This window comes from Rhinolophus ferrumequinum, chromosome 12, assembly GCF_004115265.2.
Source record: "Rhinolophus ferrumequinum isolate MPI-CBG mRhiFer1 chromosome 12, mRhiFer1_v1.p, whole genome shotgun sequence".
NCBI lineage: Eukaryota > Metazoa > Chordata > Mammalia > Chiroptera > Rhinolophidae > Rhinolophus > Rhinolophus ferrumequinum.
The window spans coordinates 50,259,180-50,285,887 of record NC_046295.1 but is presented as its reverse complement, the minus strand read 5'-3'; the positions used below and the strand labels follow the sequence as shown (position 1 = coordinate 50,285,887).

The window sequence follows — 26,708 nt, the reverse complement described above, 5'->3', positions numbered from 1 at the left end:
CCAGGCCCATGCAGACTAAATAAAGACGGCTGCTTCCCTCCTGCATGCTGGCCTGGGAGTTATTGAGGCTTCTTGCCACCGTCCCACTTAAAGCGTGTATTCTCACGGGGGGGGGGGGGTGCACCAGAAGAGGCACCGCCCGCAGCAACACACACACCCAAAATCGAGCTGGGCGGGCCTCTGAGATTACAAGGCATGGGCTATCTGAGAGAAGCGGAGACTCATCCACTTTCTTCCCCGCAGGTCGGCAGGTGAGTCCCCTACATCGGTAGCCCCTAGCCTGGCTAATGGCACGGCTTCCGGACGTCCCAGTGAATCCCTCCACAGCTGTCCCACCTCCCGCCGGGCGTCGAAGCCCGTTTCCTGGACAACCTTTCTCCATCCCTCTTCCTGATCCCCCCAGGACTACTGAGGCCTACCGGCTAGAATGCCGCCACGGCCCCCAACCCCTCAAGCCAGCGATCCGCTAGCTCTCTTCTCCGCCTTCTTTGCCGTGGCATCGCAGGCCCAGGCCCAGACCCCAACCCTTGAGCATCCCAGGAAGTGGCGGCGCCTCTCGAGGGCGGCTCGGAGGAGGAGGAGGCGCGGCTTGCTCCGACTAAAGCCCGACGACGAAGGCTCGGGAGGACTGCGGTTCGCGGCTGACCATCGGAGTCAGAGTCCGAACCTGGGGCAGCATCGCTGGCGTGCCCCAGGGCTCAGCACCGCGCGGTGCCGGTTCCAGCTGCCCTCTCGAGACGGCTCCGCCCCCTGCAGCCCCGCCGGCGTCTCCCCCCACTCGGCTCGACCCCGCCCCTCCATCCCGCGTCCCAGAGGCCCCGCCCTCACGCTCTCAGCTGAAAAACCCCTCTCCCGGCCCCGCCCCTACCGGCGGCCCCGCCCCCGCCCCCGCCCGCGCCCGCGCCTCGGGCGCACTTCTCCTTGCTCCGCGGCAGGGCCCGCGCGAGTCTCCGCGCTCGGTCGCCTCCCCTTCGGCCCCTCCCCCCATTGCCGTGGTCTGGCAGCGCCTGGCCGGCGGCCCGCGGGCGGGCCGCCCTACCCGTTGTAGCCCACCCCCCTCTTAAAGCGGCGGCGGGAAGATGAGGTTCCGGGAGCCGCTCCTGGGCGGCAGCGCCGCGATGCCCGGCGCATCCCTGCAGCGGGCCTGCCGCCTGCTCGTGGCCGTCTGCGCGCTGCACCTTGGCGTCACTCTTGTCTACTACCTGGCCGGCCGCGACCTGAGCCGCCTGCCCTACCTGGTCGGAGTCCCCACACCACTACAGGGCGGCTCGAACGGCGCCCCCGCCATCAGGCAGTCCTCCGGGGAGCTCGGGCCGCGAGTGGCAGCCCCGCCGCCGCCGTCTTTGGACGCCTCCGAGCCGCGTCCGGGTGGCGATTCCAGCCCAGTCGCGGACTCTCGCCCGGGCCCCGCGAGCAACTTGACGTCGGCCCCAGTGTCCCCCATCACAGCACTGTCGCTGCCCGCTTGCCCTGAGGAGTCCCCGCTGCTCGGTAAGGACTCGGGTCAGCGCCAGTCCAAGGACTGGGACTCGACCGGGTTTCCCAGATGGGGCCCTCGGACGTTCGCCCACGCCTTCTCCCGCGGCAGCCAGCCTACCTATTCCGGATTAGAGTCCCGAATCCCAAACAGAGGTTCCGGGCTGGGTGGGGGTGAGAGATTGGGAGGTGAGTCCCTTTGGATTCATGTTGGAAGCTGGGGCAGGGGCGGTATGGGGAAGCCGCAGGCCCCTCTGGTCCCAGAACCCGAGAAGGCCTTGGAGACTTCCCAAACCTCAAGAAGTTTTGGAGTTTGAGTCTGCCTAGGGCTTGGAGCAGGCTTCGCCCTGCTAATTCTGGTGGGGATCACAAGACAGCCCGGGGTAACCCACTCCATTTTGGGGGACGGATGATGAGGCCGGTGGGGAAGGGAACTGATCTCCCAGTTCGCATCTGTCTCCCATAGAACCACTCTCACCTGAGTGTACCTTAACCTTTTTTCTTGAGCTTTTGGGCAAGTGACTTAAACAAGTGTTTACATCACTGAGGGTAAACCCTCAGTAAACTGTCACCGTTGTGTTCAGTTCCTCCGCTGTACAGATCCCTGCCCTGGGGCCCTCCTCCCCTGCTTCCTGCCTTTGTAGGTTCCCAAAACCTCAGTGAGCTGGGCCCTCCCAGGAGCCATAGGTGTTTGAGGGAATATAAAAGGTATACTCTGGGGACTGGAGGGCTGAAATATAACAGGTTAACACACCCGAGTTGTCCCTTTCTGGAGTTGTCCCTTTCCTGGAGCCTCAATGATCTTATCCAGAGGATGTGAACCATAACTTGAAGCCTCTGTTTCAGCATGGGCTGGAGCTTGGGTGAGTGGGTCAGGAGGAGGCTGAGCCTGCTCCCAGACCTTTCCTTGACCTTTTATGCACAGGCAGTGAGGCCCAAGGCAGCCACACGTTGCTCCCAAGATTATCAGACAGGTGGCTGCTCATTTCTAAGGCTCATTTCTAATGTTGTTCTGAGTGAGGGGCCCTGAAAGGCAGGCAGGCAGGCAGGCATTCTGCCAACAGGAACGCTTACACTTTTCCACAGAACCCTGGCAGAGTAGGCCTTCTACATGCTCTTGCTCAATTTCTCCAATAATTACTTCAATATTTTTATATCCAGTTTGGGAGGAAGCTCTAGCAATTGGTCAGACCTGAACTGTGGTAATAAGGGGGGGCTTTTTTTTTAAAGCAGAAAATTGAATTCCTTTGGACTTGATTGGGAAGTAGATTAGTCCTATAGAAAGAAGTCAGATCTTGGCTCTGCTGCTACGTGCGTGATGTAGAGTTTCTCAGCATCTCTTCCTCATGTGTAAAACAGGGTTGTCTGTGCTTAACTCACAGGGTTACTTTTAGGACTAAATGATATTGTGTATGTTAAGTATGTTGCAAATAGGACAACTTAAAGTTTAATTTCTCAGACTCCCATGGAGAGTCTGAGAAAAGGAAGAGAAAGTGAATCCTCTTATCCCAAGGGCCAGATTTTGTCCTTTTATTTTTAATTGTTGCCTGGACTTTGTGCAGAAGGAAAGAGAAATTAATTAGCAAATTACAGTACCCCAAAGTTCATTAGATTGGTGTTTGAGGGGTAGGGTCTTTTCCATGAAGCATGACAGACTGTGGTTACTCACTTCCGCTTTGTTTTGTAATGGTGTTGCTAGTGATCAGCGACCAGTTACTGGTGTTTCTGAGTTGACTCTGAATTGCCGTTCAGGGGACTTCCTGAGAGAGAATGTTTTGGAGGGTGAGGAGAAAGGCCCTGGGCCTTCTCTAGCTTGGCTGCCTTTGTGTGACAGATACAGGACCATGCTGTTTAGGTGGCTTGCTAAGGCAGCCCCAGAAAGTAAAGGCAGAGGGTTTTTCTTCATTTTAACTGAGCCCTTAAGTTTGAGTGGTTGGGTGCAGCTCTCGGAGAAGTTCCTGGCTGGGAGAAGGCCTTCAGAAAGCTGAAAGTCTCTCTGTGTGTGTGTTGGGGGGGAGGGGGTGGTTGAGCCCATCTGTTCAGCTGGGCAGGTGTCTACCAAAGCCCTTGCGGGGTGGTTTTGAGGTTGGTGGGAGAAAGCGTCCGTGGGGTTTAGAGCTGTGGCCTTTTCACTACTTGCAGTTCCTTTCCACAACTTGGCTCCACTTTCTGGTGTCCAGGGGTCTGGGCCAGATTCTTTGATCCCTCCTGGCCGGTAGGTGGTGACTAATGGGCATGGCTTTTCGTTCAGGAGCCAGGCACCAGACTAAGCTGGTGACGGGTCACTGTTTGATTTGTTGTGGTTTATCAGAGCCTTGGAATTGACTTTAGATAGACTTGGGTTTGAATCCTGTCTCTGTCTACACCATCTGTGTGACATAGAGCAGGGCAATGTGTTTAGAGCCATACATAGTAGGCCCTGCCCCAGGCGCACCCATGGGCTAGTGTGAGGCCGCCCAACAGAGTGCTGCAGGGGGAAGGTGGGCCATTCCTGAGGATTCTTACAAGTTCCCCAGGGATTTCTCCCAGGGAGATCAGGCCTTCAGGGGTTGTCTTCTCAGCCCTCAGGGGGCTGTGCAGCATCTACTCCACTGAACTCCCTTTTCTGGGTATTTGCCTGCGACATAGCCAGCCTGGGAGGAGCAGTGTCCTTGCATTGCGTTTCTTTTCCCGGAATGTTATCTCTGCCTAGATTTGGCTGCAGCTCAATGTGACTTGACTGGTGCTGGCACTGCCAGCCCAGAGAGGGGCTGGGTGGAGGGTGGGCAGTACCTCAGGTTGAACTGGTTAGAGAAGCAGGGCTGACCTGAGGGCTTGGTACGGTTGGTACAGTCCCCTCAAGGGTGAATGGGGACAGGGGGCTGTGGTGAATATAGGACTGCTTAACCGGCAGAGGCAGGCACCTCTTGCCCAGCTATGCTATGAGGAGATCCTCTTCATTTGTTCAAAAGAAGACTCTGACTTAGAGGTGGGCACCAGAGATTCATGGGCACATAGCAGCCCCAGGTAGCCAGGGCTCTGGGGGCCACTTGTCCATGAGCCAGTTTCCGTGGCTTTTGTGGGGGCTGTCAGCTGAGCCCCTGCCTCTGTTTGTGCCCTTGGGAGGACAAAGCACTTGCTGGGTCTCTGCAGGGCTCTCTGCTTTCAGGTGTTTCTCCACCAGCATGCTGTCCCCCTCCCCCCTTCCCTCATATGCACACATGTGGACACAAGCCCAGGACAATGTGTACTTTAAGGACATCTATCCTGGCCTCTGCTTGGGGAAGGGCTTTCTCTCCCTTTTGGTGATGAGCCTTGGAGCTTTCCAGTTTGGGATGGAGGCTCATCTTTGGGGTTGGGGGAGGAGGTGCAAGGAGCCTCCCCTGAGTCCAGATCTTTAAGCTTTGGGAGGTTAGGTAACTCGTCCTTTAAAGCAGTTTGCCCTGTTGCTTTTCCTGGGGAAAATATTTACTGACCTACACACAGACATGCCTTTCCTTCCAACAGGCTGAAATTGAGAAATATCCTGCATGGCTGTCTGGCTTTCTGATAGTGGCAGAAGTGATTCCTGCCTATTGTAATTCTTCCCAGACTCTGAGCAAGTGTGGGGGTCTTCTCCTGATGAATTGGGTAGAAGCTCCTTAGGGCACAAAGAGCAAGACCCAAATGTGAGATTGGACTCAAATTGCAGCGTCTTGGAGCCCTAACATCCCAGGAGGTACTATCCAGTCCCCTGGCCCCCATCCCTCACTGTGCTAGAGGGGAAGGTTCCTGCCTCAGGGCATGCAGCCTAGGAGTGGCTGGCTAGGGCTGGATCCCAGGTCTTTTCCCATCCCAGTGCTCTTTCTTGAGGTTATTGCCTAGTAGGCACCTCGTGCAGAGGCTCAGGGTAGCCTGATGTGGCCTACAGATTGGGAAGATCCCTGCTAGGTGTGTTTGTGGGTCCATCTGTATGGTGGCAACTTGCCTGGATGTCCTTGATGGCTAAAGCATCTGGTAACTTCATTCATTCAATTCATACAACGTGCCTATCAGGTGGTGGGCCTTCGAGCTACAAGGAAAAGGATGAGAAAATGCCTCCTCTTTGGGAACTCACAATTTAGGTGGAGAAGGCTGACATAAACTATGCTGATGTCATTTAGGGAAACGTGTGTGTGTGTGTGTGTGTGTTTAGTTGTCCCTCTGCCTCACTATCCTCCTTTCCTTCGTTTCTTCTTTCTTTCTTTTATTCAGAAACCCAGAGTTGATATCAAAGTTCTCCACTCCTTCCAGTGCTTGTGAAAATGTTCTTCTAATTTCTGAAGCCTCACGTTAGCTCTGCTGGGTAATCTTTAACTTGCTGCTTTATAAAGACTATAATGAGACATCAGCAGCCGTATGGCTGGGTATTATGGTCTTTGGGTAGCAGCAGGGTAGGGATTCCCAGGCTGAGACGTGGCTAATTTAGGGGTTGAGAATGATGGAACCGCTGACGCCACGGCAGTCCCAGCCGTTCCACAGATTCTGTCCCAGGGGCCTTCCAGACTTTGGGGGCTCAGCTGGTCTCTGGTTGTATGGGAAAGGGGCTCAGTCATCCTGTGGTCAAGGCAAACTGGTGATTTCTCCACTGCCACTTACCCATTGCTCCCTACTCAGTGTCCCCTCTCTGTTTCTGACAAGAAGCAGAGATTGGAATTCTGCTTGAATCCTCATCCACCTGGAAATTTCCATTTTTTCTCATCCAGTTAAGGAGCAAACCAGTTGTCTTAAGACAAATGGTCCGCTCTTTCTGCTTAAATCCCTTGAGGGCCTGGCACTGAGGCCATTTTACATTTGGCTCTGGCACTGCCCTATGTGGTCTCTGGGCAGTGAGGTCACAGACAGACCCTGTAAAGGTCACAGACAGACCGGGTAAAGGTCACAGACAGACCCTGACTACTGTGGCATGGGATTGGATTCCGTGACCTCCACAGGGCCCTTGCTGTCCCTTAACTTGGTGAGTGTTCTTGGGATCCAGACTGTGGCTGTGCTTGTAAAGGCTTCAGTTGTGAGGGCCTCTGTGTTTACCTGGGCCCACGCAGGTCACCAGCTTGGGGAGAGATCTGGAATCCTGTTCTAAAGGTCAGAGACCTTCATTCAGGTTGGACGGTTGTGGTGACTTGGTAGGGGATGGGGTCTGGCAGGAAGCTGGTTCTGGGTGAACGTGGCCGAAAGGCAGAAAGAAGGGCTGACTCACTCGCTTTGCTCTTTGTTTCAGGTTCTACTTTCCAGCCTGGCCTCAGCCCGCCCCTTCCCTACAAACATGAAGGCCAGGGGCTATATAATTGGCTGAATTACTTGGCAGTGATTTTAATGTCTGACCTGGGTGTGTTCCTTGCTGCTTTTCTGTCACCCTCCTGCCTCTCCAAACCCCTCAGGAAGCCCTGAGAGAGTGGAGGAGTCGCCTTAGGGATGCCAGAGACTAGGGCTGTGGTTTTTTGCTTTTGCCTGTTTCTTTGAGGAACTGGTAATCTCTTCCTCCTTTTTAAAAAAAGTAATGCAGGTTCCTTGAAAATAATTTGAAAAAAGGTGAAAAAGCACACCTGTATTCCTGTCACCCAGACAAAATGTGTTGGCATGTTTCTTGCTAGTGTTTTTTCTTACACATGTTTAAGAATACAGCAGGTTATCTTCATAGATGGACAGATAGATTGGTATAGATATAGAAAGCCTGGTGTCTAGCATTTTTCACTGAAGACTGTTACAAGCTTGGTCCTACACTTTGAAAAGCCACAAAGGCTACATTCTGTCAGCTGAATATGCCATCGTTTTTATCATCCAGCAGTTGTTGAACACACACATACATAGACAGACACACACACACACACACATACACACACACACACAGAGTTTTGGGGTTTTTTTTAGTGGTTTGGTGAAGCTTGTACATAAAGCTTCGTGTGTTTTTGAATTGTTTCCATAATAGAGTTTTCTAAAAAAGAAAAAGGGGCGAGTGCTTTTTGAGAAGGCCTAAGTTTTTAAACCAGTTTTACTACATGTTAGATCCATTGAAAATTACATGTTTGCTTGTTGCTGGCAGATGGATATCGTTTATTGCTCAATGAAGGATGTTTCTAGAATTCTGATTAAAAAGGAAACTAGGTGCAGGAAGTGCCTGGGGCAGGGCTGGGGGCAGGCTCTTGGGATGAGGCTGAGCCGGCAATAGAATCAGTAGGGGTGATGCCTCAGGAGTCAGCTTTCTCAGTAACTTCTACATTTGTCTCCAAGTCCCTGGGCTAGGCTTACACAGACTGCGGCACTGGGGCGTGTTGCTGGATGAACAACCAGCTAGCTAACCTAGCTGACACAACTGACTTGACTATTTCCACAGAAGGTGTGGGAACAAGCTAGCAAATCAGACGCTGAAATAGATAGCATAGCTCTCCTACCTCCTGGGGGTCCTGACATGTAAGGAGGGTTCATGAAGTGAAAAACCCGGAGGTTTCCAGGAATTCCTTTCAGGAGAAGCCTCAGAGACCAGGAGAGTCTGGCACTCAGTAGGGGCTTGTTCAGGTGGGTTAGAGCAACTCAGCCTTCAGGCCAGCACACCAGGCTTTTCCCAAGGTGTCTATTTTGAAGTTACTCCCCTTTGAGTGTCTTTACTGGAGCTAAATTCTCCTCTTTGAGAGCTGCTTTGGGTTTGGGAATCTGCCAGGGGTCATTTGGCACAGAGCCTGGGGATCAGGGGGAGGCTACACTGAAGGAAGGGGCAGGGTTATGTCAGACCAGCGGGACCAGTATGGTATGAGATCACGGGACCAGTGTGGTATGAGATCATGCTCCTTCCTGCCTCACCACAGGGGTCTGGAGGTCATAGGGAGGGGCCCTGGCAGGGGGTTCAATCACTGCCTGGCCTTATGACAGGGTGCATTCTAAAAATGACTTTAAAAATTCTTTAAAAGTTTCTTCCTGTTTTGCATAATGTCCTTTTGCCTTTGACATCCTGAAACAGCAGAGCTGTTGTTGGTGTTTCAGGATACCATCAGCTGAAAAAAAAAAACAAGAGGAAAGGACTCTGAGATAGGGTGGACCTAGGGAAACTGATACTTGCATCGTCGGAGATACTAGGTAGTTCCTGGAATTAAGATGAGCCCCCAGACAACCTGAGCAGGGTCTCTGCCTGGCCTGTAGACTTGAATCTTGGCCCCAAAGTTACTAAGAGAGGCCCCAAGGAAGAAAATGAATGGGGACTCACTTGCTTATTCAACAAACTTACTGGTAACTATCCTACATGAAACGTGGGCGTCAGACATGAACAAGGACTGGCCCCTGTTCTCAGAGTCAGAGAGCCCCTCACTGGTAGAGACTGGCATTGCTATGTGGTCAGAGAGGGGAAGGGTGGCTGCTCCCAGGGCTAGGCAAAACGGAGGGCCTCTCTTCCAAACACCGACTTGAGCATCCGTATCTCAGTCTGTTTGAACAGTCTCCCTGGTGGGGAAGGGCAGGGGTCTACAGCTGAACACGGGTTATAATTACCTCTAGTTGCTGTCACATGGGCAGGACATCATAACTGAGGGCCAGCTGTTGCGAACAGTCACCAGCAGGGCAGGAGAGGACAGGAAGTAGAGGCAGAGTGAACAGAAGATGATAGAAGAGAGAAGCTGGTGTAGTTGGGACCATGTTGGACGGGAAGACTGAGGATAGCTAGACTGAGGGACCCAAGAGAGGTGAAGGGAGAGAGAGATACAGAAAGAGAGGTTTCATGGTCTGCAGAGGGTAGAGGCAAGTCTTGAAGGCCACTGGAGTGAGGATTCCTAACTCATTACGGTATTTTGGGCAAGTACTGGCTCTGTTGGTCCCCCTCCCCCTCTCTGAAGTTTGAGTGGGCTGGACCTTTTGGTCTTTGGTGCCCTCCTTCTCTTCCTCCTAGAGTCTAGGTTGGTATGGGGAGAAATTCCGGTTATCTCTGCAGCATGAAAGGCCTCTGAAATTCCCTGGGAAGCTCACTGCCCACTACCCATTTCAAGTGCTCTTGTAGTGAGGCTTCTGCTGAGGATTTTATCATCTCTGACTAAGCAGGCATAAAGATTTTAGTTGACGGATGATTTCTGAAATGGCATAGGGAATGTTTCTATCACTGGCTAGCCGTGTGACATGGGAAAAGTGTTATTATCCTCTCTGTGCCTCAGTGTTCTCACCTGTAGAATGGGGATAATAATAGTATCTACCTCACAGATGTGAAGTTTAGGTAGTAGGCATAAAAGGGCCTAAAACAGTGCCTAACAGAATAAGCTCTGAATATATGTTATCTATTATTGGTAGTATTTATGGTTCTTATTTGTGAGGATTTTGGCTTTTGCTTTGTAGGATTTCTTCCTTTTTTTTTTTAGTTGAAAATATCATCAAATTAAATATTTAAAAACAATTCTCCTGTCTACCATTGTAACAAAACACAGAGCCTACCACTGTAGCAGAACTTGCATTTACTTTCCAAATGCATACATATTATACTTTGTTGCAATCACAGTGTGAAGCTATTTTGTACCTGCTATTTTCATTCAACATACTAAACCATTGTATTAATAATTATCCTAATTGTCTTTTGTAGTTGCTCGCTAAAATTCTTATGGATGTTCCCGTAGCAGTCAACATTCCAGGTTTCACCATTATAGATAATCTTGAACATTTTTGCTGAGTGTAGTTCTTTGCTTACTTGAATTGTTTCCTTGGGATAAATTGCTGGAGAGAAGTTTCTAGGCCAGAGGATATATATGGTCACCTTTACGACACTCTTTCACATTGGCACTTTGTTTTCTAGGAGGATTGGAATAATCTACAGGCCCTAAATTGTGAATTCCTGGGCCAGGGATATGGGCTTTTAAAGAGTGGATTCCCAAGGAGAGTCAGGTCTGTCTGGAGTCTCACACTCCCAGCCCTTGGGCCTTGTACGTTAAGGTCCCTCTGTAGAGCCTGGGGCCACTCTGGACTTGGAAGCCTTTGTCTCTGGGCAGTTACTGCTGAGGATACACAAAGGTGGCTCTTTCGACACCTTTGCCAAAGAGTTGATTTACACAAGATGAGAATCTTTCCTTTTTCCTTTATTACGGAGCCAAACCTATAGAATGGAGGCAGACCTTGGTTTTAAAAGCTGCAGAAACTGTGGTAGGTTCTGACAGGCTAGCCTGGGCTTCTGCTGAGGATTTTTATCATCTCTGACTAAGCAGGCATAAAGATTTGAGTTGACGGATGGCCTCTGAAATGGCATAGGGAGTGTTTCTATCACTTTGGCTAACCCGTGTGATATGGGAAAAATGGTATCCTCTCTGTGCCTCAGTGTTTTCACCTGTAAAATGGGGATAATAATAGTATCTACCTGGCCATTTAACCCATGTGACTGAACTCTGATTTGACAGCCCTGGTTCATTAGATCCAGAAAGGGGGTTCAGACAAGGAAAGGCTTTTAAATTATATTGGGTAAAAATAAGTTAATCAGTAGTAGCCCAAGGTCTGAACAGAATTGCCAGTTGTGTCCCTATAGCTACTCCTTGCCCCGCACCATACACACACCCCTTTTGTACTTGAGCAGGAGCCTGCTGACTTGCATAAATGGTAGAATGACTTCTGAGCTAGTGATTTTAGTGACCAAAGATTTACAAATTTAGAAGATGGGGAGTATTCAACTTGGGACAGCTGCTCCCTTTATCCTATAGCCAGTCCCTATGTCCTGTCTTCTGCATTCCACAGCAATCAGCTCTGACTTAACAGGGTCCATTTGGAATCAGGCCAGAGCTACTGTCCAGCGTATTGTTCCTAGAGGAAGACTTTCTTCCTGTGCAAAATGGGGAGATAATTTTTGCCTCAGAGGGTTGGTAAGAGGATTGAATGAGATGAGGTTTGTGGAACTGTCAGTACTCTTTTGATCAATGCCTAACCTAGTCCCTTTGGCACAGAAGGCATACAAAGTAGTAGGCTGCAGCATATAATTTCCTCCAAAGGCAGTTTTTTTCTTCTACAGGGGGGCAGAGTTAGGAGGAAGGAAAGGTGTGAGGCTGTAACCACAGCTCAGGGTCAGGGTTTAGCCTGGAACCAAGTTTAATGGAGACTGGCCTGACATATATGAACACACCTACCCCAGGCCACAAGGGGAAGACCTCCACCTTGTTGAATTCCCAACCCTGGGAACTTGGAGTGTGTGTTGCCTTGTGTCAGGGGTACCGGGATTCTGTGGTGATCCATAGCCTTCCCTTCTCCAGGTGGACATTGTTTGCCAGTGTCCTGGGGAGATGCATCATAGACAACAAATGGCTGGTCTGGAGGAGGAGCTGGGGGGGAGCGTTGGATGTTTGGTGGAGTCTCAGGAGGTGAGAAGGGATGTGATAAAAAACAGGGGCTGGACGTAGGTGGGTGCTAGCGACCTGTGCCTGGTGTGTTGTTAGAAAAACTTAGGCACAGGCCTGTCTTTACCCAGGGGCTGGTGTTGGAAGCCAGGATGCCAAGCCCTTTAGTCCAGCTCTGGTGCCAACCTACTGAATAATCTGAGAGAAGTCATATCCTCTCATTGGGCCTCAGTTTACCCATCGATGAAACGAGGTGAGGGGTTGGCTTGGATGCTGTCTGGAATCTCTTCCTGCCTGGGATTCTGATATAGCTGTGCACTCCTGCTCAGTATGTCTACATGGCTTCCCTGCAGGACAGCTGAGTGCTGTCCCCACTAGGGCCAGCCATGTAGAGCCAGGTGACTCTCATTGGGCCCTGTGAGCCAGGATTGAGTCTTACTGGATGAATCCACAACCACCTGATCCTTTTAGCAATTCCAGTTTCTAGGGACAAAAATCGAAAGTCGGAATGAGTTAAGATGTCAGTTTGAAAACCCAGTCGGCGGGAGCCAGTTGTGAGGGTAGGGTCCTGGGCTCCAGCAATAATGAATCAGCCTCTCTCACAACAGATAATGCTTAGTCAGCACTTATCAAGCATTGGAAAAATACTTCATATGTGTTATTTTCATTAACTCTCACAGCAGCTCTTTTTCTTGCCTAATTGCCCAAGTTAGAACTTTTAGTACAATATTGAATAGATAGGATAAGAGAGGACATCTTTGTCTGGTCCCTGATCTTAGAGGGAAAACTGTCAGTCTTTCACTATTAACTGTAATGTTAACAGTAGGATTTTTGTAGATGGTCTTTATCAGGTGAGGAAAGTTCCTAGTTTGTGGAGTATTTTTATCATAAATAGGTGATGTATTTTGTCAAACGCTTTTATGTGTCTGTTGAAGTACATCTTGTGGTTTTTGTTGTTTATTCTACTGATATGCGTTTTTTCGTTTGTTTTTTTTTGTGCGATTTTTTTAGATATAAATCAATCTTGAATTCCTGGGATAAATCCTACTTGGTCATGGTGTATTCCTTTTTATATGTCGTATTCAGTTTACTAGTATTTTGTTGAGGATTATTATTCATAAGAGATATTGATCTGCAGGTTGTTTTCCCCCAGCATTATTGAGGTATAATTGACAAATAAATGATCTGTAGTGTTCTTTCTTGTGATGTCTTTGTCTGATTTTGGTATCATGATAATACTGATTCATAGAATGAGTAGGGAAATGTTCCCTCTTCAATTTTAGGGAGAGTTTGTGAAGGATTTGTAGTAACTTTAAATATGGAGTAGAATTCACTAGTGAGGCCATTTGAGCCTGAGCTTTTCTTTGTTGGAAGTTTTATGATTACTAATTATTATTATTATTATTATTTTCTTTTTTACTTGTTACAGGTTTTTCAGATTTTCTATTCATTCTTGAGTCAGTTTTGGTAGTTTGTGTATTCCTAGGAATTTGTCTACTTAACCTGTCATCTAATTTGTCAGCATACACTTGTTCATAGTATTTCCTTAAAATTCTTTTTAATATCTGTTAGGTTGGTAGGGATGTTCCCTCTTTCATTCCTGATTTTGGTAATTTGAATCTTTTTTTTCTTTCTTTTTTTTTTTTTCCCAAACTAAAACTCTTATGGGTGACAATGGTTAGTAAAATTACATAGGTTTCAAGTGTACAGTTTCTGTAATGCAGCATCTATATATCTTGTGTGTTCACCATCCAGAATCAGTTCTCCTTCCATCACCATATATTCACCTCTGGTCATTACCTCTGGTCAGTCTAGTCAAAAGTATGCCATTTTTGTTGATTTTTTCCCCCCCAAAGAACCTGCTTTTGGTTCATTGATTTTATTTTTCTCTCTATTGTTTCTCTGTTCTCATTTTCATCAATTTCTGTTCTAATCTTTATTATTTTCTTCCTTCTGCTTGCTTTAGGCTTGGTTTGCTCTTCTTTTTCCAGTGTCTTAAGGTGGAAGTTTAGGTTATTGATTTGAGACCTGTAGATCATACACTTTTAACATTTTGATAGATGCTGTCAAATTGCCCTCCAATTTATACTCATCAGCTGTGTATGAGAAGTGCCAGTTTCCCGTATCCATGCCAGCACTGGATGTTATCAGGCTTTACATTTGCCAATATGATGGTCAGATGTGGTATCTTGTTTTGTTTCTCTGATTACTGATGATGTTGAGCAAAATGTTATGTGTTTGTTGACTATTTGTATTTCTGTAAGGTACTTGTTCATATTTTTACTCTTAGTTTTTAAAATATGTCTGTAGGATCTTTTAATAGTATGGGTATTACTCCTTTATTATATTTTGTTTGCAGATATGGTCTCTGTCACCTGTCTTTTAACTTTATCTCTGGTAGCTTTGACTATACAGAAATTTTGAATTTTTATGTATTTAAATCTGTCTTTTCCTATATCACTTCAGATTGTTTTTTTCACTTAGGAAGGTTTTCATCATTCCAAGATTATAAATTTTTTCTTCTGTATTTTCTTCTAAGCTGGTTCTTTAACATTTTGGTACTCATCCCTGACAGTAAAAGATGAACCGAATCGCTGTTCAAACCTCATGTGTTGCAGGAAGACATTTATACCCAAAGGACACTTTGAGATCCTAGGCTCTTTTTCCAAATCGACCACTGTTGCCGGTGGATCAGAGTAGAAAAGTGAATTTTAACCACTTGTGATTGTAGAGCTGCAATGATTATTACAGGCAGGCTCTGAAGTTCTAGGGAGTCAGTGAGAAGGCAAACTAATATTTATTGAATATCTATTAGTGTCAAGCACTGTAATAAGGATGTATATGTGTTATCCCATTTACCACCTGAAAAGAACACTTTATACCCACTCCTTGGAGAAGGAAATTGGAGCTGGCTGCATTTAAAGTAGTCCTGATACCAGAGAGGTAATGCCCGGAGTGCATGGCCAGCAGACTGCCCAGATGGTCTATAGGGAAGCAGGCTCTCCGCACCCCCAAGGCTGATTCTAGATGGAGAGAGAAGGATGTATTTGTAACCAGCATTACTGGACCAGAAATTTAGTCAAGGCTCCAGAACATCAAAGGGGCAGCTAACTGATTCAGTTATAAATCTCCCAGGAGAATTATTTACATGCTGGAATTTCTGATTTACCAGGAAGATTAAAACTTTTTTTGGGCGGGACTGGGGGGAAGGGGAACAGTGTGTACTTCCAGGATTTTTTTCCAAGTTAAGTTGTTGTCCTTTCCATCTTAGTTGTGGAGGGTGCAGCTCAGCTCCAGGTCCAGTTACGTTGTTAGTTGCAGGGGGTGCAGCCCACCATCCCTTGCGGGAGTCAAACCGGCAACCTTGTGGTTGAGAGGACGCGCTCCAACCAACTGAGCCATCTGGGAGCTCAGCGGCAGCTCAGCTCAAGGTGCTGTGTTCAATCTTAGTTGCGGGGGCGGGGGGGGGCAGAGCTCACTATCCCTTGAGGGAGGGAGTTGAGGAGTGGAACCAGCAACCTTGTGGTTGAGAGTCTACTGGCCCATGTGGGAATCGAACCGGCAGCCTTTGGTATTAGGAGCATGGAGCTCCAACCGCCTGAGCCACCAGGCCAGCCCCAGGAAGATTAAAACTCTTGTCAAGTGTCTTAGAATTCTCTGGCTGCAGGCAGCACTACAAGGGAAAGTGTATTTTAGTTAAACAGCTAGTGAGTTAGAAGTCAGATCAGGGAAGTGAGTACTCTAATATGGGTGGTGTCAGGCTGTCATAGCTCATGGAATCTGTCCCCACAATATTGAAGACCTTCTCAGGGACTTTGGTCTGGTCTAGAGGTCAGGGCTCCTTTCTCTCCTATATAGTCCTGGAAGGACACATTCAGTGCCGTCCTCTATCACTCCTCTATTTATTTCCTTTTGTACTTTCTTCCTTCTTTCCATCCATCAAACTGTTTCATGGCCCATTATCATCATGGACTCTCTTGCCTGATTTATTTGTTATCTTTCATCCTCATTCCCACTTCCATTTCCCAACCCCACCATGGGCAACCATTCTAATGTGTTTAATATGTATCTGTTATTGCTCTTGCCAAATGGGAGCTGTTGCTTTACATGTATGCATTTTTTTAACTTAAAAAAATTATATTTTTAAATGAACATACAGCAAAATTGGCTTTTTTTTGGTATATAGTCTATGAATTTTAACACAAGTATATATTTGTATAACCGCCACCTCAGTCAGAATATAGCACATTTCTATCACCCCAAAAATCCCCCTTCGTGTTTTCCTCCTTCCCTTAACCCCTGGCAACCACTGATCTGTTCTCCATTACTATTGTTTTGTCTTTTCGAGAATGTCATATAAATGGATCATATAGTATATGTACATATATATGTATATTTTTTAAAGATTTTATTGGGGAAGGGAAACCAGATTTTTATTGGGGAACAGTGTGTACTTCCAGGACTTTTTTCCAAGTCAAGTTGTCCTTTCAATCTTAGTTGTGGAGGGTGCCGTTCAGCTTCAAGTTGTTGTCCTTTCAGTCTTAGTTGTGGAGGGCGCAGCTCAGCTCCAGGTCCAGTTGCCATTGCTAGTTGCAGGGGGCGCAGCCCACCATCCCTTGCGGGAGTCAAAGAATCGAACTGGCAACCTTGTGGTTGAGAGCCCACTGGCCCATGTGGGAATCGAACTGGCAGCCTTCGGAGTTAGGAGCATGGAGCTCTAACCGCCTGAGCCACCTGACCGGCCCTGTACATATATTTTTAACTTATGTAAATAGTATTATTGTATAGCTCATTTTGATTCTAATTTTTTTTTTTTTTTTTTTTACCTAGCTCTTTTTATCTTTTTTAAAGTTTGACATAACTTCAAACTTACGGAAAAGTTGCTAGAATTACACAAAGAATTTCTGGATATTCTCTGGATTCCCCTAAGTTCCTCAAATGTTAACATTTTGTTATATTTGCTTTTTCTTTTCTCTTTCTCTTCTTTCTCCATGTGCGTGCTCGCGCAAGAAAGAGAGAGGGGGGGTCGGTATTCTGAACCATGCCCCTTTATTTCTAAATACTCAGTATGTCCTAAAAATAAGATTTTTTTTATATAATATAGTGTATTTTTTACATTATATAGTGTAATGATCAAAATCAGGAAATCACCATTGAAAAATTCCTATCTCATTACAGATCTTAAGATTTTTGTCCATTGTCCCAAAAATGTCCTTGTGAATGACAATGCATTGCATTCAGTTGTCATGTCTCTCTAGTCTCTTAATCTGGAACAGTGCCTGAGTGTTTTTTTATATTATATAACACTACATTGTTGAAGAGCACAGGCCAGTTATTTTGTAGAAGGCCCCTCAATTTGGGCCCATCTGGTATTTCCTTGTGATGAGGTTCTGGTTATGCATTTTGACAAGAATACCACATGAGTGATACTGAGTTCTCAGTGCACCATATCTGGAGACACATGTATCAATTTGGGCCTTACTGGCCATGTGAACGTTGATAATTTCATTATGGTAGTATCTGCCATTTCTCCATTATCAAGTTGTGATGATAACCTTTTTAACTGAAAAGTATCTTATGGGCATTTACTTTGAGACTATATAAATACCCCGTTATTCCGCAAACTTTCATCCTGTTTTTTAGCATCTATTGATGATTCTTGCCAGAATCAGTTATTATGGTAGTTGGTGATCTCATTCCATCATTCCTTCTACATTTATTAGTTGGCATTTTCCTGTAAGGAAGCACTTTTGCTTCTCCCCTATTAGTTCAGTGCAGAGTTATGGATTCTTACTTTATTTGATAGCTCATACTCTTTTACTAGAATTATTTATTTTGATGCTCAGAATTATTTATTTTGATTGGCCAATGCAATCCCCTTCAGGCTGGTTCCTACGCCCTTTTGAAATATTCCCTCATTCTTTGAGCACTTCGTTTTAGGCACAGCAAGATGTTCTAGGCTCCTTTTGCTCATTCCCTGACTCAGCCCTGGAATCAGCCACTTTTCCGACAAGCCCTAGTTCTTTTTAGTAGAGAATGGTGTTTAGAAACCAAGAACTGTTTTTAAGGTCCATTCACATTGCTGTGTATACGTCTAGTGTCCATTCAGTGTTTTTTCTCCCTTCCTTAATGGTAGACTCCAACACGGTCTTCGAAAATACTGCTGTAAAGAACAGCCTTCTACTCAGCCTTTATGGACCTGTGTATGTGTATTTATGTAGATTTCGGGAGTGACAGATACCACTCCAGAATGGCCATCCCCATTCACCTTTGTACCAGTGGAGCATGAGCGGCTCTGCCACCACAAATATTTGGCATTGACCAGCTTCCTAATTTTTGCCAAATGAATAAATGTGCTGAGAGAGCTCTTGTTTTGACTTGCTTTTCTCTGATTACAAATAAACTTGAGTATCTCTTCATATGCTTGATGGCCTTTGAGATTCTTCTCTGGCAAATTGCTTATTCATAATAATCCTTTAGCTTTTTTTCGACCGAGGTTCTTGTATTTTTCTTGTTGATATACAGGATTTTAAAATACATCCTGGATACTAATCCCTTGCTGTTCTCAGACATTGCAGGTCTCTTTGAGTCTGTCATCTATCTGTTCATATTGCCCTTGCTATCTTTTATTTGAACATGACCCTTTTTCCTTTGTTTTGTGCAGTCTCTCACCAGCACTCTTCTTTCTTCTGTCACTATGTTAATAACCTTAGTTCCTCTACATTTTAGGTGTGCTGGTATAGCTCAACTCAGCTAACTGTCCTCAGTAAACAGTCAATCTTTATAACTCCTCAGACTATACGAATTCTATTGAGAATGACTTTGCCTCTTAGAGTATAAGACCCGCAAGCAAGTATTATTGGTATATTTATTCAGCAAATACGTAAATGTTGTAGGCCTATGGTGTGTTATATGTACCGTGCTGTCACTGACAAGGTTCAGAGGTAATGAAACTTGCCTATGCCAGGCCCTGGGCTACCTGTTGGTGACTGCAGGCTGAGAGTAGAGGCCCCAGAGGAGGCAGGGTACTGTCCAGCCTGGAGGGGAAAGTCTTAGAATAAAATACCAGGCATTTGTCATTCTAATCCTTTCTGAGAAGTTCAAACCATTCTTCTCAGAAGTGCTATAGTTCTAAGAGGAGAGAGATGCAGCAAGATCTTCCTTGGGCTGACATAGAGTTTCCAGGCAAGTTGGCCTTCTGAGCTTTTCCTGGTAGTGATAACTAATAATTGTGGGCAGGCTTTCCTGGTAGTGCTAACTGATAATAACTGTGGTCAGGCAGTTTTCACAAATTCCAGAAGAGGGAGAGAGGAAGAGTAGGAGAAAGGGAGGGAGGGAGGGAGGGAGGGAGAAGGGCTGGGTGAGGAGGAAATCCGTTTTTGGGCCAGGACCAAACAAAGCAGAAATCCCTCCTGGGATAATTTTCCCCAGTGGACAAACACTGGGAAGGCTGTTAAGTGGGCTTTAAAAGCCTGTGATCCCTGGCACTGTTTCTTGACCTCAGGGCCCTCCTTGCATCTCTGTGGTTTTACTGTTGGTGAAAACCTTTTTTGGGTCACCCCAGGACATAAGCGTACTGTCATACCCCCAGTTCTGGGATCTCCCAGAGGTTTCCCAGTATTCTCTCCTTGCTTCTCCTGCCCCTGAATTTGGGAGCCACGACTATGTATAGTATGGAAATGGACTTGAGAAGGGTTTAGGTCAGTGATGTCAAATAAGATTCTTTTTTATACCACCTGGGATCAGTTGGTATCTCCCTGGAGTCCTAGGCTGAGAAGGATTCTGAGACAGAATTCCCACAGGCACAGTGAAGGGAGAGTAGAGAGGCATGTGTGCTGTGATTTGCTGTCCACTGTGTGGATGCATCCATGAACATTAGAACCCTAAGGGAGTAATAAGGGCGGCTTTTTTGGCAATCCAAGAATGTCCTTGAGGAAGTCTGTCAATCTCTCTGGCCTTCAGTTTCAAACCCTTGTGTGTAACCGTGTGCCTGAAACATAATTCTCAAGGTCCCTCCAGCTCTGGTCTGCCAGGGTTCTTCTGGGGTCTGGTTCAAGGAGGATCCGGACCCATCAAGGTGATGAAATCCGACCATGTTTTGCTCCCTTAGTTTTAGGCCTTGGCACCGTTGGTGACAGGACCCTGGACTGAATGATCATCCAAAGCATTTCTGGTGATCTCACAACCTGCATCAGACTTTGAGCTTTGGGGATATTCTGTCAAACAAGTGGTATTTGGTGAAGCACCTGTTTGATGCAGCAGTGTGAGGTTTAGATGAGGAAGTGAAACATTTTCACCAGGAGGTTAGGCTGTCCACTGCCAAAAAGTTTCACATCGTAGGCCTCAAACCTGGGGGAAACGTATTTTCAAATTGAGGATGGGGTATGCCCATCCATCACAAATCAGGTGCCTGGAAACCAAAGGCATCTTTAGAGTACAGAAAGGAGAGTGCTTTTGCCTTTGTTTGCTTTGGTCGTAGATGTGTATTAGGATAACAATCTAGACTCTCAAATATTGAAGGCAAGATGGTTTCCTGCTCTGTTAGCTCAGCTTCTGAACTCGTAGTTGAGCAAGTGCTGTGTGGGTCGACACACATTTGTGGATGCTTCTCTGCCAGAAACTGTCACAGGTACAGAAAAGAATGGGACACAACTCTCGCCCTCAAGGAGATGAGAGTACAATGGAAGAAGCTGGTACCCTCGTCCTGAAGGGCTCAAATGTTGCATAAAGGGTATTTTGGGCATGTGTTGCCGGGCCTGATTGGCCCAAGGGGCTTGGGGAAAGTTTTGAAGAGATGATATTTGGTTTGAACTTGGAAGGATTGTTACCTCACCACTTTCACAAAGGTTTTCGAGGTAGCTTTTGAGATTACACACCATAAAAAGGACCAATATAAATAAAGTCAGATGTAGAGAAAATGTAACTTAAAAACTGAAGACCGAGGGAGAATTAAAATGTAGACATTCAGACCACGTGGCCCAACGTGGTAGTTAAGACATCCGTCCCTTTACAAAGGCAAAAGTGAAACATACTGTTACATAACCTACGTTGTCAGAAAGGAGAAATACACAGTAGTTCCTGAATGTAAGTTGTTTTCCTTGATACCTCACTCTTAGAGAGCTTCGTGGGTTGGAAGGGAGGTGGTGGTTAATGAGTGAACCTGTAAACTAGCACTTCTCTAAATGTACTCCAGGGACCCACATTCAAGTTACCTGGAGTGCTTGGTAAAATGTGGACTCCTGGGCCCCAGCCTCAGACTTACCATATCAGAAGCTCTGGTTAGTAGGACCCAGGAATCTGCAGTTTTATGTGCTTCCCCCGATGATGATTCTTCTACACCCCAGCTTGAGAACCTCTGCAGTGGATGGAAAGCTCACCAGCATTTTGAAAGCAAATAGTAGCAAATGCGAATGCGTGGCCTTTGTTTGAAGGTTGGGTGGGAATTGATAACGGAGGAGAGAGCAGGGCACAAGAAAGGCCAGTTTCACTGAGGTGGGTGGTCCACTGCTGGCCCACTTACTTTCAGGTCATATATTGGAAGATCTACAAAGTGTGGCAGTTTAGGCACATGGCAGGGCTGCTTCTCAGCAGCGATGGATAAAGGAGCAACTAGCCCTGCTATACCCGATTTGTCCCGCTTCCTTTTGGCCACCTGGGCTCTGCCAGAGGAGATCTGCCGAGCAAATACTTTGTTTTTCTCTATGCCCCCAATGCAGGGTTCTGAGACCACAAATGTGCTCTGCTTCCTGTCGAAAAAGCATTTCTTTCCCCAGGGTATCACAGGGGCTTGGATGGTGAAATGGCAGAAAGAACAGTGGTTGTTGAAATTGTGTTCTATGTGCAGTGTGCCTGAGACTATCAAGTCGGCATTAGGGATAGATTATTCCTGTTTTCTGGTCACTGAGTAGTGCGTTTTGAAATCTGTTTCAGAATACACTTCCTTATTGGGAAAGAGTTGAAGGATGGGGTCACATTTCTTGTTCTTGGGTTATATTTGAAAATATTTATTGTTCAATTTTAAAGATATACCCAAAGGTATAAATAAAAATAACATGAACATCTGGTTTAAGAACCAAATCACTTCCAGTACTTTTGAAGTTTTTGTGAATTAGATTTTAAAACTCAATGAGAGTGAGGGGTGTAAATGTCTCATCATTATGTGTTTTGTACACCTGAAACTAATATAATATATATAAAAAAGTAAAGAACCAGGGCGGCCGGTTAGCCCAGTTGGTTAGAGCGCAATGCTCGTAACACTAAGGTTGCCGGTTCGATCCCCACATGGGCCACTGTGAGCTGCGCCCTCCACAACAAGATTGAAACAACTACTTGACTTGAAGCTGATGGGTCCTGGAAAAACACACTTAAAATAAATAAAAGTTAAAAAACAAAATGGAAAAAAAAAAGTAAAGAACCAAGTTTTACAGTTGGAGGTTTCATAGTGCACATAGTAGGCACTCAGTAAAGAAGGGTTGAATGCATTAAAAAAAAACAATGCGAAATTGAGAAGTCCCTTCTGGTGGCTCTCTGTCCTATTCCCGTCCATCAAGTTTCCTCGAGATTTATCGAAATCCTCTTTGTTGCTTACATCAGTGGCAGGGACACAGGGAGAATAGCTGTGCACCATCCACTCAGCTAAGATTCGTTGGACTCCGGGTCCATGGTGGCCAAATGGACGCTCATGATTCTGTGTGATAAATTCCTGGGGGGAGGGAGCTGAGGGACACAGTTCAGGCAGCTGCTTCTTGGCAAAGCTTTCCTTGATTCTCATCCCTGGCCTGGAGTTGACTCCCCTTCCTTTGGCCATGTCAGCTGTTTTCACCACTGTCACCCTCACCATTGTTGTCTGCTTTGCTGGTCTCCCCCGCACCCGCTGCCAACTGCAAAGACCTCCTCTTAACCCAGCTCCATCACTGCATGTTTGGCACCAGGTGGCACGTGTTTCATGCTAACTGGATACATGTTTGGATGTGCTACTGTGAGTACCTGAGGTGGAGGAAGAATAAGAACCAACCTTGAGTACTCTGAGAAGGCTTCCTAGGGGTGGTGATGTTTGAGCTAGGCCTTGGAGAACTTCAGAAAGCTTCTCTTCTCTGAAGGAGAGGTTTGAGATGCGCCTCGTGCAGATGGTGCTTCTCATTCCTAGCGTGAGGGGCCACAAGTGCACCATGAGTTTGTGGGACCACTGCAAACAGCTGTCATTCCCACGCCTGGGGATTTGATGACGCCTGGCTGTGCTTCCAGTGCATATCTGGCTTTGGAAAGATTGGCTCAGAGAAAAATGGCCCACCCATGATGCCTGTGGAACAACACTAGTTGGGGAGGAGATAGCTCAGAGAGGGGCTGTACCACGTACTGTCAGGACTGGCTAAGGAAACGGTCCAGTATCCCAACTTTCAGAACCACAAAGCTCTGCACACTGTCTCATTCCACAGTTCCCAAATGTTTGAATTTCACTGCCCAGGAAAATTTCAGAAGAAACTGAGGGGCGACCCATGGATGCTAAGTAAGGATTTTTAGAAAATGAAAAAAAAAAAAAATAAATAAAGAAATCAAGTTTTAAAATCCACCGTGATCACTTCATAAAAGAAAGGACATTTTAACGTTTGCTGTGCTGGGCAAGGGAGCAGTGGAATTTGTCTGAGTTGAGCTCACACATTGAAGTTATTGAGCGACTTACACGCAAGGCCGTGACCTGGACTCCCAGCCGAGAGGCCCACGTGGCGAGGCTTTAGCTGGGGGAGCCGAGGACAGGCTCACATCTGCTCATCTGCTTACGTAACCCTGCTTCCCAGCTCCCAGAGCCAAGAAAACACACAAGCCAGCCCAGCGGGACCGAGGGCCTGTGGTAGCACACGCCATGCGCCTCACAGCAAGGGAGTGTTGGCTCAGCCGGAGGATTGTCATGAAGCCCTCAGCCCTCTGCTTCCTCCCCTCACCCCTCCCTGAGACCCTGAGCAGTGGCCCTAAGACCTGGTAGCAGGTTTGCGAGGTTCTGGGCAGAGCTGGTCTCTGCCCTCCTGGAGTCTGAGCTCAGTGGATTTTCTCATTGGGACAGAGCCAGGTGTGCAGCGGAGGATGGCTCCAGCAGTGTGGTAGGTGTGCAGGGCATTCTGGGAGGCCTCCGGGCTGGCCTTGGACCTAGGAAGGCATTCAGCTCCAGGTCTGGAGTTGCCACTGACTGCCAAATGCTGTCCACGCTCAGAGGTGTGAGCCACAGGATTCTCAGAGCTGTGGAGGCTTCACAAAGAGAAGGTGGGGAAAGAGTTGCCAGATTGGGCAGGGAGGGCAGGTTCTGGGGGTCAGGGTGCTCTCAATGTGTTGGCGACATGATGGTGGTTGTGAGAGGGGTGCAGAGAGGAGCAGGAGAGTGAGAGGCGGCTGTTCAGACATAAAGCTCTACGTGGAGCCCTTGGGGGAGCTACTGGGGGTGGTGGTGGGTAAGAGATTGTGTGGGGCAGGTTGAGTTCCAATCCCTGTAATTTACAAATGGAAACCCGGTATCCTGAGAGCAGATGGTACGTGCCTAAAGGTCACCCAGCGAGTCACTGGTGGAGCCAAGCCAGGGCCCAGGCATCCTCTTTCCTGTCCAAGAAACTACCCCGGGACCACCGTTCTGGAACTCCTGAAGGGGCAAAACTAATGCTTTCCAGCCTGCAGGTGTCTGCTCCAAGAGGCTAGGCAGACCTAACATGAATTCCTGTATTCTGGGCTGGTTTCAAAAGGTATGAGCAGGTTGGTAGAAATGACAGTCCAGATGCCTCTTGGGTTCCCGAAAATGGGGTTTTGTTTAGCAGTATCTTGAAAACCAAAGGAGGGGTGGGGCTGGGGGTTTGCAGATGTCATGGGGCCCTCTGAAGTGAGACAAGCCCAGTGAAAGATCTTATGTGTTTTTCACAAGTACACTGTGCAGCAGGGCTTCCCAGAAGGCTTTGCCACGGGGCTGGGGGGTTGAGCAGCCCAGGCCTAGCGGGCCTTGTGGGGAAGGGCTGCCTCCATGAGGTGTGAGTTGTAGGAGACTCTGAGGACCCTCATTGCCTGAGAGCCCCAAGACTTGTAAAGATGGGAGGTTCAGCTCCCCATTGCCCAACTTGCCCAAACAGAATCTCCTAGGCTCCTGTTAATTACTATCCACTTAGGTCCTTCCCAAGATCTGCCAAGTCAGGCTCTCTAGGGGAGGGGCCTGAGATTCTACATTTTTACAGATTGCCTCAGGCAAGAATGCTGGTAAGTTTGGGAAAAACTGGTCCAGGGCGACCCCTTACTTAGTTCTAGAACGTAAAGCCTGCTCACCTGAGAGCACCCTGGCAGGTTGGAGCTGAGTAAGCAGCAGTCTTATGAGGGACTGATCTGTGAGGGCCCTGTCCCTTCAGAGAGAGCAGTGAATGGCCAGGGAGGGACCCAGGTTTCTGGAGCTCTGAGGATCCCCTTCCTGCCCCAGGGGATCTGCTGTCTGAACTCTGGTAATGGAGAAAGGAAAAGGAGGAGGCCAGTTTGCTGCTTTGCTTTTAAGATGCTGGCCCATCTTTCAATGCAAAAGTTTGCTGTTAGAGGAAAGAGGGAAGGGCATTTCTAGCAAAGGGAAAAGTATGGACGTAGGCATAGTTTATAAGAATGGGGAGGGAGGGAGAGCTGAGACTGAAGGGCCTTGTTACTAAGCTAAGAGGTTTGGCTTTACCTTGTCCAAGGCTACACAGCCCTAGAGCCGTTGGAGGTTTTTAGCAGGAAAGTAATGATCAGAGCTGTATCTCAGAATGAAATAAATGGGAACAGGTCCCATGATGATGGAACTGGGTCAGTGCGGGAGGGAGGGAAGGTGTGAAGAGTACTGGCGGGGGCTGGGGAGGGAGCGGAGGAGATGGTGAGTGTGCACCTGCGGACAGGCTCACTTCTCTCCGGCTGTCTTGTTTCAGAGGGTGAGTGATCCCTGGGGACAGGGCTGCTTGGAGAGCCACGTATTGATAAACAAACAGGGTGACTGACTGGGCCTTGGTTGGTTCTCACCAGCAAGTTTCAGGTGAACTTGTTCTGCATTTGTGGTCAGTGTTCTCACCTCTGTTCTGTAGGTTCCTTGCTTTGCTTTTGGGGCTAGTTTGCTTCACAGGTGAAGCTGGTTACTCTAGAGTAACAATTCCTAAAGTGTGTCCACTGATAAAATGGTTCTATGGCCAAGTTAAGTTTGGGGAATGGGGGGTTGAGTACAGAGAAAGAAGTTTCTTGACTGCACTTCTCAGAGCCTTTGGTGTATGTCATAACTTTCCAGAAACAGGATTTAGCAGACAAGTTTCCCCCCATTATTTGACCAGGGAACATATTCTTCCACCGAGCATCTTGCTGGGATTAGTGTTCCCTGGAACCCACTTGGAGAAAATCTGTCCTACAGGGAATACTGGGGGCCTGGGTTCGAGTCATGACTTTGTCCCCAATTCCCTGTGTGTCCCTGGGCCATTCATCTTTCTGCCCTCACCATGTGTGCTGCAGGAGGAGCAGTCCCAGCCTCGAGGAGTGCGGCCCTCTCTTAGCTCCACCTGTTTCTACTTAGGAGACAAAGATTTCCATGCCTGTATCTGGATCTTGACCTTTGCTTTTCCTTCTGCTCCTGACTTGCCACTAAATCAAAATCCATGTCTCATCAGTTTTTCTTCTAAGCCAAAGAGCTGTCTTACTAACTTATTTCTCTCATCTAGAGCCATGTTCTTCCAGGCCAGAAACTTTGCAGTCATTCCTGACTTTTCCTACCTTCTTCATCCCCTTTGTTATTTCTTCATCCCTTCTGCTAAGCATTCTTCTTTGATGTTCTTTCCAACTGTTTTTTTCCTCTCATTTTCCCCTGAGTCTCCTCTGGGGGTCTCATTTCCTCCAGTCCCTCCCCATGGAGTTTGTTTCATCCGTGCGTCAACCCATGAGACATGGATTATTAGTTATGCCACTTTTTGCTACTTTCTGATGTTCCCGACA

The 26,708-nt window shown here is 47.3% G+C and overlaps 2 protein-coding genes across 2 annotated transcripts in view; both read left to right on the top strand.

The window, feature by feature from the left end:
• Positions 1-206: 206 nt before the first annotated feature.
• LOC117032001 (vegetative cell wall protein gp1-like) lies at positions 207-1,066 on the top strand. The gene is made up of 2 exons (XM_033123115.1): positions 207-251; positions 404-1,066. Exon 2 carries the CDS (start codon positions 428-430, stop codon positions 1,046-1,048), a length of 621 nt encoding a protein of 206 aa, XP_032979006.1. The 5' UTR covers positions 207-251; positions 404-427; the 3' UTR covers positions 1,049-1,066.
• Positions 923-26,708, top strand: part of B4GALT1 (beta-1,4-galactosyltransferase 1) — a 49,836-nt gene continuing 24,050 nt past the window's right edge. Inside the window, exon 1 of the mRNA XM_033123114.1 lies at positions 923-1,491. Within this exon, the coding sequence (XP_032979005.1) occupies positions 1,080-1,491 (412 nt within the window). The 5' untranslated portion in view covers positions 923-1,079. The remainder of the gene's footprint in view (positions 1,492-26,708) is intronic.